Consider the following 16,949-nt stretch of genomic DNA (forward strand, 5'->3'; position numbering starts at 1 on the left):
ATATGCTAACTCCGTTCACAAATATAAGCACTTCTAGAAAGGGTTAAGGTTATTATCATGAAAAAATCCATTATTTTCCTTGAGTACACTGCATCCTCTGTTTGAAACAGATCTCATGAAACCTTATAAACTTACTAAGCCCTATGCTGGGACATCTGGTATCAACTGTAGTAACTACTCTAAAAATCTCCAGCATCTTCAAACAATTCATATCGTGAAACTAGGTAGTTGTAAAATTTTGAAAACGACCAAGTAATCATCAGATTTCACCAGCTTTATAGATAGTAGTACTAGTGATACCCCGCTGGTTATCAGAATCTCATAAGTTTGCGAGACATGGCCTAATTAACTCTGGCCCATATATGTTGTGCCTGCTACATTTACGTACCTGGGCTAACTGTTGTGGGCTTGGGCTGTGGCTTTCCTAAGCACAAATTACCTTGCAGTAGTGCTCCATCCGTGTCCCATTTTAAGTACAGCAGTCAGACAGTCCGTTTTATTTAAAAAAATTATAAAAGAATAACGCATAAAATATTTATATTTTATCATCTAATAAAAAAAATACTAATCATAGAAAAATTTTAAATGGGACGGAAGGATTACTAGCTGTAATCGCCACGCGATGGCTTCATTTTGTCGACATCAACTTTATCCAAGTGAGAGAGGGAGGGGGGCATCTCAGCATCTGAGCCGCCACCGGGGACGGAGCGCATCTGCTTTCGCCATCCACTTCACCACCACTTTGAACCACACGACACGAGGGGAAAATCCTAGTCAAGTGGACTGGTTACCTGCCATCCGTGGGGTACACTGTACATACACATCATCATTCACCTGCTTTATCTGGATAAGGATAAATTAAGGTTGTGTTATTTAGTCTACTTCCCCAACTTCTCATTTCTCCGTTTCTCCATTTTTATATGAACACATTTCCGAAACTGCTAAATATATGTTCTTTTAGAGAAAAGAAAATTAGTTGTTTTAGAAAATCCTTTTTTAAATTTTTTTAACTAATACTCAATTAATCATGCACTAAACCATCGTTTTATTCTGCGTGCAATGGGGAAAGAGGTCCCAACTCGAGCTTTATGAAACACAGCTCGAAGCTTCCGTGGTAATACAACGTTGCGTGAACCTTGAGGCGGCTGTGGTGTGTTGGCAAGCTCTTCGCCAAATTGTACCAACCCCCCCCCCCCCCCCCCCACGACCGTATGTACTGCGTGTTACGTGTGGTGGATGATGGGAGTTAGGCCGCCGCACCTGTACGAGCCAGAAGGTAAACGAGATTGCGTTGCGGCACCGGCACGGGCGCTACCACCACCACTGCTAAAATGGTGTCCAAAGTCCCAAACAGAAACGGACGTGCCAGCCAGCCGGCCTTCTGCCTCCAACCTCTAACCTACTCCCTCTGTTAAAAAAAAACTTAACCTCGTATTAGGATAAGACACATCCTAAATTTTTTTTAAAAAAAGGATAAGACACATCCTATGTCCATATTCGTTGTATTAGGATGTGTAATGTGTCTCATCCTATGAGATTGAGTTTTTTTTGAACGGAGGAAGTATGCGCGCTACTTGCCCGGCCAAATGCCCAAATCACCAACCAACCAGGCTCTGCCAACGCGCGTCCGAGTTTTGATGTTTCGATCGGCGTTGTCAGGATGGTATTGACGTACTACGGCTGTCTTAAAATATATACTACACTTCATAAGAACATAAAACGGGACTCCCTCCGTCCAAAAAAAAAAAACCTCAATTTAGAAGGGGATGTTGGGACGGAGGGAGTATATCATAATACAACAGTAGATATCGTTGTACTATTAGAGTGTATCTCATCCATTCTTAAATTTTGCTATATTAATTTTGAACGAAGGAAGTACCTCTGTTTTTCTAATGACGCCGTTGATTTGTTTCATAACATTTAATCTTTCATTTTATTTAGAAATTCAGCGTAAATATGTATGTCAAAATATATGTTAATATTATAGCTTTTTATGATAAAACAAGTCACAACAACATAAATAATATTTATATAATTTTTTAAACAAATGATCAAACATAAAATCATAAAAAAAGAGAGAATTCCTTATATGCCACTGAAAATTGGTCTGATCCCTTATATGCCATTGAAAATTGGCTCTTTCCCTATATGCCATTGGTCCAAATTTGCGCACTCTTTCATGCCACTACTATCAGTTGACTGTGTGTTGACCGTTAAATCTAAAGTAAAAAAGACGTATTTGCCCTTCTGAGCATAGGACATGCCTAACAACTCAGAAGGGTAAATACGTCTTTTTTACTTTGGATTTAGCAGTCAACCCACAGTCAACTGACGGGAGTGGCATAAAAGTGAGCGCAAAATTAGACCAATGACATAAAAGGGAATAGCTAATTTTCAATGGCATAAGGGATCAGACCAATTTTTAGTGGCATATAAGGGATTATCTCTAAAAAAAATAGTGGTAGTATATATATACACATTGTCAGATGTTGTTATATTTTAAAACAGGAAACTACGGATCTGTTCGGTACTCCAACTCCGTCTAGAATGGAGTTGGGTCCATAGCTCTACCTCTAATTTATTAAAGCTGAACTGTATGGCCGAGCCGGAGCTGAGCTATGCCAAATACTCCGTAGATCCTAACTATGTGGTGCAGCGAATAAGCGGAGAGGCGGGCGCCCGTTGTTTTCGTTGGCGCCGCTCGTGCAGTCGTGTTTAAATTTCTCGCCTTTGCTGGCCTTCAATTCTCAATTTCTCGCCGTAAATTAGTGCATGTGACATGGTGTTTGTTTAGTTCAACTCGAAAAAAAAGCAGGTAAGCTTTTCAGCGGCTTTGGATGATTTTCGCCAGTACCATTTGTCGATCTGCACCCAGGAGAACAATTAATTAAAGGAGCGTCGATCAGATAAGAATCCCTAATCCTATACCTGGTGATCATCATCAGCTGCTGTTTCTTCTTATCGTACATTAATTAACAAATCAGTAAAACACGCACAGGTTGATCGGCACCATGTGACTGACCATGGCTATCCACTTAATTAGGCAAACTCATGTTGTACTAAACCATAGCCCAATAAGGGGACACAGCGCCGTAATAGCTACTCCCTCCGTCCCATAATATTACAATTAGGATTGGATAGGATGTTTCATAGCACAATAAATCTGGACATGCATCTGTACAGATTTGTTGTACTATGAAACGTCACATCAAATTCTAGGTTTTAATATTATGGGCCGGAGGGAGTAGCTCGTGCCAACCACGATATTAGCCTCCTGATCTGATCGATTGATCACGTGTGTCATGCAGGCCTTTGTGGCTTTGTAAATAATGCGATGCAGCTGGATAGTTAATTACGCTGTCTCGTGGATAGTTAATCATTCTGCCCATGAATTTGATCGATCCCCTGTGCAATTTTTGGCAGGGATTGGATGTCTTCTTGTACAATGCCGGACTGAAAATCATTGTACGTAGCACATGACCATAGGCTTTTTTAAAAAAAAAAATTAGCACAAGTAAATTATATGTCTGTCTCTCATCATATTAAAATTCTTTTTTTAATAATATCGTTAGTTTTTAGTTGAATTGGTTGGATTGTGCGAACGATCTCATTTTTTAACCTCCCAAAAAAGAATTATGTGTTCTAAAAGGAGCGTCGATCATATTGATTTTGTAGGGCCATATTGCATCGAAAAAATTACAGCTTCTAGTCAATAGTCGAGATAGTCAATCTACAATTGTTTTTTTGCATCTTGTATGGAATAATTATATTGGTGGAGAGAATATTTTTGGCCATATGGATCAACAAAAAGGTGACGTTTACAGCGACATAAACCGGCCGTATGATATAATCCCTCCGTTTTTTAAATATGACGCCGTTGACTTTTTCTCACATGTTTGACCATTCGTCTTATTCAAAAATTTTATGCAAATGTATAAGATATAAATCACACTTAAAATACTATGAGTGATAAAACAACTCATAACAAAATAAATTATAATTACATAATTTTTTTAATAAGATGAATAGTTAAACATTTAAGAAAAAGTCAACGGCGTCATCTATTAAAAAACGGAGGTAGTAGTATATCTTTTCCTTCCATTTCATGAGACGCCCGTTTTTGAGCCGACAAACGAGCAGCTCTTTCGGACTGTCGGTGCTAAAATGTTGGCGTGCAGAGCAGCGACAAACTCGTGCGATTTTTGCCTTGAAAAGCGCTTGATTAATTGCTTGAATTTTCATGAGTAGTGGTAGCACGCTACCAACCAAACCCTAAATCTTGTAGTAATCTAATTACTTGGTTTTTAATCAAATTACCTACTGGATTTCTTTCGTTTTCATTGAGAATCAGCTTCAGCTACAAGATTTAGTCTTGGTAGGCTTTAGTTAATTTGGACGTGGAATACCAGGACAAAATAACAGAGGGAAAAAAAAAAGAACGCAACAAAGTTGGCCTCGTTTTGAATATCAATCGAAAGAGGTCAAAGTATGCCTGGAAAACAAAATTGGTTGAAAATCATGTGGGCGAAAATAGATGCGTCCAATGCTATAATATATTCTGAAAAAAAAAATTCCGAACCTTATTTACATATTTCAACCTTTTTAATTTATGGTGGTAAAGAAATACAGGTATAGGCTACAAACTGTGGCGCGTACGTGGCGCACATATTCTTACCGTAACATAGTATATCTTAAAATTTTAGTAAAAAAGTTTATGAAAATACTCCCATCAATAGCAAAGCAGCATTCGGTGAATGGGTAGGTAAAAGTATTGAATAGTACTCTTTATTTGATTTGTGGGTCGAGGTTAGTTAAAGAATATATAAAACCAAACTTAGTTCAAATATATAATGTTATCGGCAAAAATGAACAGCGATTATCCTACTCGTACCGTAGAGTTGACTGGACCTAGTCTAATAATGAGTCAAACCGTGCTATTACTCTGCTCTAATTGTGGACATTAATTTGAGTGCAAGTGCATCGCATGTGATTGTCAGCCTATGGTTGCGACTATAGCCAGAGGAATATATTGATTGACTCAGCTACAAATGCAATGAAAGAGGAATAAGAAATTCTGTACGTAGTACTAGTTTGAATCAAGTGTGTAATTAGGACTTTTAAAATTTTCAAATGGAGCTGGTACTACTATCTCCATCCCAAAATACTTCTATCTTCACATACCCTATTTATTCCACAAAGACTAGATCTTTAGATTAATCAGCGTACGTACTAGAGCTGGATAAAGTAGAGAACAAGTGGATATGAGTTTGATAAAGTAATAGTGCTCAACAGAAATTACATTAGTTTTCTTTCATATTAATTTGTTGCATCAGATACTAAATTGAAGTCTAAAATGTCATATCTACATTTGGAAATTATTGGTGAGTGCTCAATGAAACTGTATCTACTAAACTGTCATCATTAGTTCTAAAAAAAAACTGAACTATCACTAATAATCCATAAAAAGACACGCCATGTTTAATTCACTAAATTGTTTGCTACCATCCGGAATAAATTGATCAAATGAGTTTCACCCTGGTAAGGGGTTTTAATATCCGATTCCCAACTGGCCAAATATATATTAGAAAATGATATTTTTATTCCATGCCTTGTCATTGGAGAATCTCCAAACTAAAGAATGGACACTTGGATTTGTTTATAGCATCAGTCCTTAATTAAACTGGTCCTAAGAACATTACAAGTACTACCATCACTGCAATGATGATATTCAGCTATTTCAGCCACTATGACAGTGGGACCACAGGCCTCTTTTGGCTCTCAGATTGCTCCAGTTTGTCAGTTTTTCTCTCGTTTCCCAACTTCTCTAATCTTTCATTTTTCACACGCATATTTTTTGAACTGCTATATATAGATAAATTGTTTTAGAAAATCATATTAATCTGTTTTTTAAACTAATATTAATTAATTATACGCTAATCCATCGCTCTATTCTCGTACAGGGAGAGACGGGTTCCCAACCCTCGTCTTAATTAGAACACAATCTAGTAAAATATCATTATTCCACGTTTGTTGTCCCACGCGTGCTAGCTTTTACCCCATCCGTCTTAAAATAAATCAAATCTTAAAATATGGATATAGCTTTGTCTATATTTGTAGTCAGGATTTAATTCTTTTTCGGACGAAGAGAATATCTCTGAAAATTACACCCTGGAAGAGTACGAAAGCACAATATTCCAAACCAACCTATACCTATCTCTAATTCTCCTATATTAAAGTGGTTAAGTTAGAATATTAAAGTGGGTAGCACGGATCTTTTCAATTGAGCCTTTTTAATCTTAATTATCTGATCGATTAGCCAAATTAAAATTAAGTTACTAATCGATAGGCTGATCTCTCAAACTAAAGGAAAATGATCCGAAATGTTTGAGACATCCGCCATCTCGGGTTGTTCTTTTGTGTAGAATGGATAAATAGTTGGATGATTTGTGATAATTATTTTAGGGTACAAATAAAAAAATTGAATATATAAAGTTAAAAATCATTTGTTCAGCAGTTCATACGTAGAAAGTTTCGTAAAACCGCACTGCTTAATAGCTCAGGAAACCTGCATATTTTCCAAAAATTTCATTAAGCAGAAAATAACATTTTATTACCAGGAGAGTGTGCACGAAATATGAACTCGAAAACTACAGTTTTCAACTACAAGGAGGAAAAACTCTCGGCTGCCAGGCTGACCATCTTACGGCATCATTAATGGTTGTTACAAAACTAGGTAGTAAAAATACCACACAATGTATGTGTGTAAAGTGGGCAGTAAGATGAGACCCACCTAAATAATTATTCCACAAAATATAAGAGATTTAGGTGGATTATTCAGATTCAGAGTCCTAGGTAATATCACATCCACCTAAAATACTTTATTTTTGGAACAGAGGGAGTATCAAACATAAGTCATATCACAATTAAAAAAAATATGTGTGACCCATTATAAAGTGTTTATAATCTGGTAGTAAAAATAGGTAGTACTACTACTTTTACAGCATCTGGTAGTAGGAATCCTATCTTAGTATAAAATTGATGTCCACTAACTTCTGAAGCTTAGCATGTAAGTGTGTCACATCATCACCCACTAGCAATTATTATCTAGAGATTTTTAAATATTATGTAAATATGATATATCATTTGTAATTTTATTGCATTTTAGAACTTAATGCGCAATCAACGTTAAGCTATTATCTCCACATCATTTTCAAATTATTTAAATATGTAAAACTATCATTTCTATAATATATAACATGTATTCATCCATATATCCCGTGGCAAAGCGTGGGTATCAACTAGTACTTTAATACTTATTACCTGCTCTTATACTCTATCTGTCCCTAAATATAAGGGTTTTAGGGATGGAGGGAGTATTACATTGTGGATGTCCTAAGGATGATCCAATCCTTAGAGAATCTTTTCAAACCAGTTTAGAGTGTACAATTTTTTTTAAAAAAATCACTATATCGTGATAGTACTCCCTCCGTCTCATAAAAAATAGATTCCTAGCATTTCAAGGTGGCTTTAGTGGAGATGTAGAATGACTAAAATGCCTTTAATCATTGAAAAAAAGTAGTAAGAATGATAAGTAGGTAAAGCACATTGAAGGAATGAAACTTCTCATTTTACGTGTTTGAGTGTAGTAGTAGATAGGATGATAGAAGTTGGTTTTTTGGGACAAAATTCAAACCGTAGAAGTTGATTTTTTTTGGATGGAGTGAGTACTTCAAATTTTCCCTGACTATAACTGTACGGAGTACGAAATTTCTGAAGCCCGTGCATGGCCAGCCAAAGCTCCCTGCTGCTGCAAATGTGCCTCGCGTCGCGTCACACCCGATTTTACGACAGCATTCACCGCCTCTCTCTCTCTCTCTCTCTCTCTCTCTCTCTCTGCGTATATCAACGTGCGACGCTGCTGCTGCGTGTGTGCAGAAAAGTGAATGGAGAGCAGTGCAGAGATTCAGAGAAAAGGCTGGTTCGATCGCTTTCCCCGATGGAGACGAAGACAACTCACCTGCAGACTGCAGAGTGCAGACTGGAGCAGTGCTCATCACGAACTTTTTCATCCATTCTTTCTTCAGCATCTTTGCTAGTGACAGGAGGATATATAAACTCGTGCATGCATTGCCAGATGAGGATATCACAATTGGGACTCAAAGCTTTCGAGCCAAATGGAGTGGGCAGCAGAAGTAACAGCAATGGCCGAGTTTACTTTTTCTTTAAACTTTCAACTTTTCTATTACATCAAAACTTTTCTACACATATAAACTTTTAACTTTTTCGTCACATCGTTCCAATTTTAACTAAATTTTCAATTTTAGCGTGAACTAAACTCATCTAAAACTAGAAATTCAGGGTTGATTTGGTTTAAAATTTAATACTTCGTCCGTTCTAAAATAATACTATCCGTTTACATTTAGCAGTCCTTGATGCTTTCGACTACTTTTTTTTTTTCACAAAATTGGCATTTTGCAATTGGCAATACAATATTTCCCATTTTACGTTTTAGTTTACTGAAAGAAGGATCTAGAACTATTCTGGATACCAAAAATTGCCTCTATTTTTGGTACCAAAGTTTAAACTAGTGTGAATCACGCTAGCTACTAATTGAGTTTGTTAGTAATTTATTATGTTTCTGTTGGTTAGCAATCTTCCATTCTGTTCTCAGATTCTTCTCTTTTTCTTTTTTTCCATTTGTGGCGTGCAGGAAGAGCCGATTATGCTCGTATGCTCACATATATCTCATCGCGTTTTAAGATTTAGAGTCCCCTTTACTATCGTGATAACTCCTGTATTTTATCTATTTTTTGTAATATAGTAGTAAGGTTTGTCCTCGTTTCTTTGATTTAGTAAAAAATATAACATAATTCACGTAGTGTGACATATATAAACCATGTGTTATGTACACACACCCAAAAAAAAGTGCTCCCTCCGTTTCTAAATATTTGACACCGTTGATTTTTTAGCACATGTTTAACCGTTCTTCTTATTAAAAACTTTTATGAAATATGTAAAACTATATGTATACATATAAGTACATTTAACAATGAATCAAATGATAGGAAAAGAATTAATAGTACTTAATTTTTTTTAAGTAAGATGAATGGTCAAACATATTTTAAAAAGTCAACGGCTTTAAATATTTCGAAACAGAGGGAGTAATAATGATTCTAAGTCCAATTAGCGTACGAAGTGTAACATACGTATACACCTAGGATGTGTTTAGTTCAGCGCAAAGTTTAGATTTTAGTTAAAATTGGAGATGATGTGACTGAAAAGTTGTGTGTGTATGACAGATTGATGTGATAGAAAATGACTGAAGTTTGGATCCAAACTTTAAATCTAAACACAGCCCTAGACTAACACATACTGGTAGTTAACTATAGCAGCTGCCGCTATCAGCAGCAGGAAAGTCATGGTAGGCCACGGTGACGCGCGAGGTGGCCGTGTTGCTGCGCACACTTGCGTGCGTGGTTGCACTTGTTTAATCTGCGTGGTTGGTCGATCGGCTCGTGCGCCGCGTCATCCCACGACTCCGTTTAAGGTTTCCGCGTGATGCATGCACGTCGGCTTTAGCTGTCAAGGATAACAGTGGTACGTTGTTGTCTCTAAAATCGCTTCAATTACTTAGTTCTACTCTTTAAAAAAATGTTTCTTGTGTTACGACATTTTAAGAATTATTAAATTAATTTTTTTAAAAAAACCAAAACTCTGTTTTGGAAAAGAAAAGGTCATAACAGATAAAAAAGATACAACATCATCAGTTCAACAGTGGTGTATGGACATCCTCTGTTCCCCTCCAGTTATCCATAGTCGACCTTGACCAAATTATAATCTAAGCTCTCTCTCTTTTGTTGGCAGAAGCACATGTTCATAGTAAAGAGTACAACAAGAGAGCACGGAGGGAGCAGAGACTGCAGAGCAGACCAGGCCGGTTAGACGAGCGTCCTTCGAGTAGGCGACAACTACACGCTCGGGGGGCACAGGCGATAACTGGTGGTGGCCCGCGTGGAGCGCCGAAGCTGTCGAGAGACCACGGGGCACAAGAGGTCGCCCCTTCCCCTTAGGCAGCGACAACCGTGCATTGGTGTCTCGAACGTACAGGTCAAGGGAGGATGCCAAAGATGCGAATGATGTTGGAGAGGAGTTGGGACGAGGTGCAGGGGTAATGCCCCATCGGCGAGGCGGATGGCTACAAGGCTGCGCCAGCAATCTAACGACAACCTATAGCTTGTGCAGAGGTTGGGGAAGAGCAGAGACGGTGGCCCGACGGGAAGAGTCCCTCTGTGCGCCAGCGATGGAGAGGGTGTCGTGGTGGTGGGGCCGACCAATGGTAGCGCTAGGCAGCAGGAGCATGGTGGGAGAGATCAGCGTGAAGAGCTTGGTAAAGACAACTTAGACGGAGGAAGTTGAGGTGGAGGAACCGATGCCCCTAGCGGCGGCCATGTGGGAGCTTGCCTTGTGTTAGTGGCGGCCCAGGCAGGAGTGGAGGCAAATCTAGACAGCGACCGCGAAGGAACCGATAGGCATCGGGAGAGCCGGCGAGGATGGCTCGTGAGCGTGAGTTGGCGACGAGCTCAAGTGGTGCTGACGGGGGGCGAGCGTCGGAAAGCTGGACAACGGATGAAAAATCCATCGAAGCCTTACATATTATTTTAAGTAGATATATAAGCAAAAATCATGTACTCACACACTGACATCATATCGAAATAGGATGACGTATCAAAATTTTGGCCAGAAATTTTTTAATATTTATAATAGTAGAGATAGATAGTATGTGATGTATATATGCGGTATAAGGTTGTCTATAACCAGATATGACTCAACCTATTAATACGAATCTAGACAGGGGACATGCATGAGATATGACATATTCATAGTATTAGGTTGAGTCACATCCAGTCGTAAGTTTTTATATTCTAAGACAAAAAGAGAGTATTATCTAACAAATGTCAATCTTCTCTCTCATCTTTCTCTCCCCTTCATCGCATACTCCCTTCGCCCTTAAAAAACGAATCTAGTATTAGACGTGACACATCATAGGAAGACGAATCTGGACGGAGACATATCCAAATTCATTTGTACTTGGATGTGTTATATTCAGTATTTGGTTAGTTTTTTATGAGACGGAGGGAGTATGTATTCCTATAAGCGGGCATCACACCATTGTTAGTACCTATAACTTAGGAGCACCTCTGTGTCTGGTTTATATGAAGAAATTACGTGAGAGAGAGACGTTTTTATCGCACGTATATCCCCGTTCGTGCAAATAATAATTCCACGCGAAAACATTCCAATTCCTCAGTCATCCATGCGACCCGCTGTTAGTTTTCGGTACGTGTTGCTCAGCATATACCACTATCAACTTTGTTATAACCCTTTTTTTCCCCTAACATTTCTTGTTGCAATTGCATTTCGCAGTTTTAGTGTGTTTCCCATTTAATTACCCAGATGATGAAATTGAAATGATATGGGCAAGGGCAACAAGTATGCCCATTACTCCAGCTAGACCCTGACGAAAAACACAGACAATTTTTTTTAAGATAATAAAAAGACAGACAATTAGAAAAAGGAAAAAAAAGAAAAATAAATTCAACAAGCAACTTGCGACCTGCAGTGCAGGGCATGTCCGATGATCACTTAATTAATTTGTTTGAAGGCATGTTCCGACGATCTAATTTGGAACTTGGCAGAGCCACAGGTGGATACGACTCTGCTTTTGCCGCAGAAATATGTGTTCTGCATGTATGGTGATATTATTGCACCATCAATTCCAAGTTTGACTGATTTCAAGTTTGTTTGATGACATTAATTACAACGAATAGAGAAATGAGCTGTACTACTAGCGATATGAAAAATGTGGAAAATCATATTTATCTGTGATTTGTGTTTGTTTTTTTTTCTTCAATAAATATCTATGAAGCCAAATTGCACCATAAAAATGGGCGAGTTTAGCTGTATGCCTGTATTATACAGCAAAGCGATTTAGATTTGGTGGCAATAAATCAGTAAGATAATTTGCCTCTAGTTTGTGCTTAATAATGAGTTCACACTTCAAATGCTCAGTTGTCTTACAGTCTTTCCATTAGTACCGTTTGCCTCAACTTGTTAATGGCAAGGTTTATTCGATCATGGAATCATGGATACGAAACCACACGAACAAAAGAAGGTTTCACATTTTCAAAATTATATATTAGGCATTTTTACGCTTTGTCCCATTAAATAAGTGGACACAGTCTCTCTGAAAATTAAGCTGGTCGACCAACCAAGCTGGCCATGTTCACTGTAACTGATTTTTTCCATCTCCCTCAAAACTTTTGGAATGTTAAAAGAAGACTGAAGTTGAGGAAACACAAACACAATTCATGTACCACCTCATATGTCCCAAATTGCTCGAAAATTCTTCGCAATACATTCATGTCGTGAGAGACAAGTAAAATCATTTGTCATTTTGACCATCCCTGCTATATGGCTCTCACACACCATACCTCGCTTTCATATCACTAGACATAGGAGCGCGCTATGCGCGCCCTATCAGGGTGCTAATGACAGAACAAAAAGTATAGTTTCATAAAAAGCAAACAAACAGTTTTAAAAGTGACAAATGTTTACATGTACCGGATATAGCAAGAACGACATTCATACTTTTCATTAAAAACAGTGTAGGGCACGCCATTGCAGAGAGACTATGAAGATACAAACAAGAAGGTAACTGCTGGCAATGTAACACAGGTAAAGATAGCAACTCCATGGAACATAGCAACAACGTAACGATCTGAAGATAGCTGAGGATATAACCATAAGCAGTCTTAATATTTGTCTGACATAACAGAATGATAAAGTAACATGTGGCCATGTCTCTGCTAATTGTTCAGGACCCATTGCTCTGCTAGGTTAGCTGCAATTGTAATGGATCCTGAGCATATAGCTGGAGCATACTAAACATAACAGCAACAATAGCATACATATATAGATAAGGATGGTTCCAAAAGGCTTGAAGTAATAAAGAGACGGGCATAGTTTATAGCAAAAGGCTTAGACATGTAGCATCATTTAGGAGACAGAAGTCTCAGGGGCACCATTGTTTCTTGTACTTCAAACAAGGTTGATGGAGACGCTACAACTTGGATGATGACCAAAATGCTTGACTGGGGATACATGAATGATGCATTAAGCATCAGCTGGTGCACTGAAAAAAAAGGAGAACACATTGTTAGAAACTATATCTATACTAACATGTTTTATAATTTGGTATTAGCTATAAGTTGGTGAGTATACCTATCAGTGTCATCCTTCTCTTTGTTGTTATCTTCAGTGAACAATTTCTTAACTGGTGGTGTTGTCTAAGAAGGGTGCGCTCTGTTGAAGGACATATTTTAGTATAAGCGGATGTGGAAAATTCAGTAACAGGACAATGAGAGATAACAGTTATACCTCTTCTTGGAGGTAGTGGCAGAAGCGGGCGAAGGAGCAACTGGGATTAAAGTCTTATCATGCACAGCCACAACCTTTGCTTTCTACAAAAAGGGAAGTAAGGTACTGTGTAGCCAAGAGTAATAACATAAATTGTGTTAAGATAAAAAGATTAGACAGATTATGAAATTTATACCATTGCAGTTTTATCCTGAACTTTCTGAGCCATCGATGGAAAAAGCGTGTCAAGTGAGATTACTTGTTCTGTTGGAGCACAAGAGAACTTGCTGGTTGGCGTGTGAGGTGTTGAGGACTGTAAAGCCTGCTTCTTGGGTGTGCTAATTGCCGCAGATGGAGAAGCTGTTGCAGTGGATGGTGGGGAAGAACAACCAACCTTAATTACTTTTGTTGGTGACAACAGAGCACTGCTTGATCCATGTGACATCATAGCTGATGAAGTCTGAGAAGATGTTGGGGACATAAGTAGAAGAGGCTGTCCAGAAGTATCCCCTGAGATTATGCTGTTCACTTGGAATGAAACCTCGCAGTTTCTGAGTTCTCTGTGATGCTGACATTCCAGACGAATTGTTTCTCAAGCAAGCATGTTATCTCATCTGGGATGAAGTTAGAACCTTCTGGTATTTTGTCAATCAAAGCTTCAATTGGCTTCCGCACGAGGCGTTGAGCCGTTTTCCCAAAGAGGATAAACTCGGTGTTATCACTGTCATCACCTGCTGTGAGTGCTAGCTTGTATCTGCATGTTATATCGCAAAAGATGAGAGTTATTGAATGGAACAGAACTTGTTATGTCAAAATAGACAATAATCGTTACTTTACCTTGGTGTTGCCATTCCAATCCAAGAACAGCTGCCGCACTTGTACGTGTATCCATATGGCTTTGCTCCTTTGAAGCACTTCTGGCAGGAACGATACCACCAAGAGTTCTCGTTGCAGATTTTTCTTATAGTTACACTGGTTATAAATCGAAGCCTCTGCACCAATGAACAAAGAGAAACAACATAAGAAATAAGCAATGTCTGATAGACAATGTGAATCTAGCCTACCCAACACTAACCCGACATTTGTGAGGATTGAGTTTCTTAAGCTCTGCCACAGTCTTTCGCTCAACAGTGTCATCTTCATATACAGTGGCTGCTGTTTCAACCCATTTGATTGGCTGCAATTTTTCCCCAAGCCTGTATAACGATTGTTATGAGAAAATATGTACAGCATACCTATCTTAGAATCTGCACATGCAAAAAGGAAATTATGCACTAACTTCTTTTTTAGTTCAGCTATCTCAGGTATATCGATATTAATATACCACTTGCATGCAGAACATCCAGACAGCGCCAAGCCTACATTTGTACAATAATTAGATATGGCATATATATGTTGTATGTATGAGGTATATTTTGTTGCTTTCTATTAGAACTCACCTATCCCAGACTTGGTGTAGTCCTTGACAAGTGTCCCAACAAAGAGAACAATCTGGGGTTCCTTTTTACCAGCATTGTATATATCCTCAGCTTGAAAGGCCAGTGCTCGTTCACCCCAAAGAGCGACATTTAAAATAGAGTTGCTATTTGTGTAAACATAAAAAAAAAGTTGGGAGGCATGTTAAAAAAATTAAATGCCCTATGCTAGTTCTTGTTTGTGTTTGAGGTTAGTCCACTGGTTAGTATATAATATAAATCAATATAGCTAGGAGAAGAAACAACAGGTTGAGAGACCATTACTTGGCATCACAAATTTGAACTGTCCTTTTTAAGCTGTCAGCTTCTCTTGACTTGGGGCGTAGCATTGTCGGTGTAGTTATCTCAGTAATGACACCCACAACATCTGGGGAAAATGGAAAAGTTGTAAATATCAGAGCCAACAGAGTAATTTATAAACTTTGTAAAGACATAACAGCAATGGGCATACCAACAAAGCGATCAGCATTGCCAACCAGATTTGGAACATCATTGTAAGATGTTAAGGAGTACACAATAGTAGGGAAATCAGCAGGGCCACCAATGCATTCCTCAATTTCAGTCCAAGTAGTAAATAGGATCATCATTTCATTGGGAACTGGCCTGTATAACCTATTTCCATACTTGACAGTGTATGAGTCTAAGTAATAGACTTTTCCTTCTGTAAGCAGAGGCTTGTACTTTTCCGTAAGAGGAGGAAAGATCTGTGCATGGATGCTATTACCCTATATAATATGACAAATCAATGTAAGGAAACATGTAAAGCATTATCGAACTCAAAATTTACTTGCTGAACTATCTTACCTTTGCATCAAGCAACACAAGGTCTTTGTGAAAAATTTTACTTTCATCCTTAGCATCACAGAAATCCCAGAGTCTAGATAATCGAACACAAAGGCGCTCATTCTCATCACCACGAATCAGATCGGAAATAAAGATTTCTCCCATGTCAACCTACATCATTCGAAGTTAATAAACACAACAATATAATAAACATCGAACTGATGTATATGTAATTGAATGACAATTATAAACAGAAGTAATACATAGTAGAGAAAAAAATAACAATTACCATGTTAGCAAAAATGGAGAGCATAAGATCCTAAGCAATTAGCAAAACAAGAACCATCTAGTAAATCGACCACATGTTCAAAAAAACATATCCAAAAAGGTGCACACAACGCACATAATCATATGCTGGAGATTAGTGCAGCGGCAGCTCAGCCTGCAATTGTATCTATGCGTAAGAACGAAGACAATGTGTAACAATCAAAATCTAAAATAGTCAGATGGTGTACCGCTGCTTGTGTAGCAGCAAGAATTTCATGGTACACAACATTTTTTGTTTGTGTACAACAGGAACCATCATCGTTTTCAATCAATACTCGTAAACCTGATCGAGAAGTTGCCCTTGAGAAAGCGACATATAGTTGACCATGAGTAAAAACAGGTTTTTTGAGGTATACGCCGACCCTGTCAAGTGTTTGGCCTTGGCTTTTATTGATAGTCATGGAGTCACAAACTCGAACAGGGAATTGTCTTCTCTGCAATGTAAATGGCCATTTCACATTCGTCGTGCATAGTGCAATTCTAGGTATGTATATTTTATCGCCAATGTTAGAGCCAGTTAATATGACACATTGTAGAAGACGCTCACGAGTTGAACTATCAACAGCCTAGTTCCGTTGCACAAGCCCATTGATTGATTTATATTTCGAAGTAGCATTACCGTGACACCTTCTTTCAGTACAAGCTTATGTGTAGGGAAATTGTTTGCATCAATTGAGTTCAGGAATTCAGTGGGATATAATAGGTCAAAATCTGGGATTTGATCACTACACTTTGATATTGTATCGCAGCTTAGGTACTCCTTTCCAATGCCTGGAACTAAGCCCACAACATAATCATTTATCTCATCAACAATCGAATTGTTAGGGCACACGATCGCACGTGAAGCTAAATAGTTAGGGTCTTTATAATGCTCCAAGAAATCAGGATAGACCTCTCTAACAACAGCAGCTATCTTATCACCATCTGTCATGATAAGCAAATCATGAG

General features: G+C 38.3%; 1 protein-coding gene across 1 annotated transcript; it reads right to left on the minus strand.

Moving 5' to 3' along the window:
- Nucleotides 1-13,052: 13,052 nt before the first annotated feature.
- Nucleotides 13,053-15,475, minus strand: LOC127785921 (replication protein A 70 kDa DNA-binding subunit B-like). The gene is made up of 10 exons (XM_052313259.1): nucleotides 15,343-15,475; nucleotides 15,156-15,258; nucleotides 14,856-14,998; nucleotides 14,696-14,774; nucleotides 14,492-14,612; nucleotides 14,254-14,408; nucleotides 14,049-14,170; nucleotides 13,820-13,984; nucleotides 13,282-13,362; nucleotides 13,053-13,192 (listed from the first exon to the last, which is right to left on the minus strand). Exons 1-10 carry the CDS (start codon nucleotides 15,473-15,475, stop codon nucleotides 13,053-13,055), a joined length of 1,242 nt encoding a protein of 413 aa, XP_052169219.1.
- Between the last annotated feature and the right edge of the window lie 1,474 nt (nucleotides 15,476-16,949).

The sequence above is a fragment of the Oryza glaberrima genome, chromosome 10, assembly GCF_000147395.1.
Source record: "Oryza glaberrima chromosome 10, OglaRS2, whole genome shotgun sequence".
Lineage (NCBI taxonomy): Eukaryota > Viridiplantae > Streptophyta > Magnoliopsida > Poales > Poaceae > Oryza > Oryza glaberrima.

Bases quoted from the DNA above. Each gene is read 5' to 3' on its own strand.
- LOC127785921 (XM_052313259.1), bottom strand. From the start codon at position 15,475: ATGATCCTATTTACTACTTGGACTGAAATTGAGGAATGCATTGGTGGC. The intron at 15,259-15,342 runs GTATGCCCATTG...CATTTTCCCCAG, and splicing joins CAATGCTGATCGCTTTGTTG to ATGTTGTGGGTGTCATTACT. The intron at 13,363-13,819 runs GTAATTAAGGTT...GTCCTTCAACAG, and splicing joins CTCTGTTGTCACCAACAAAA to AGCGCACCCTTCTTAGACAA.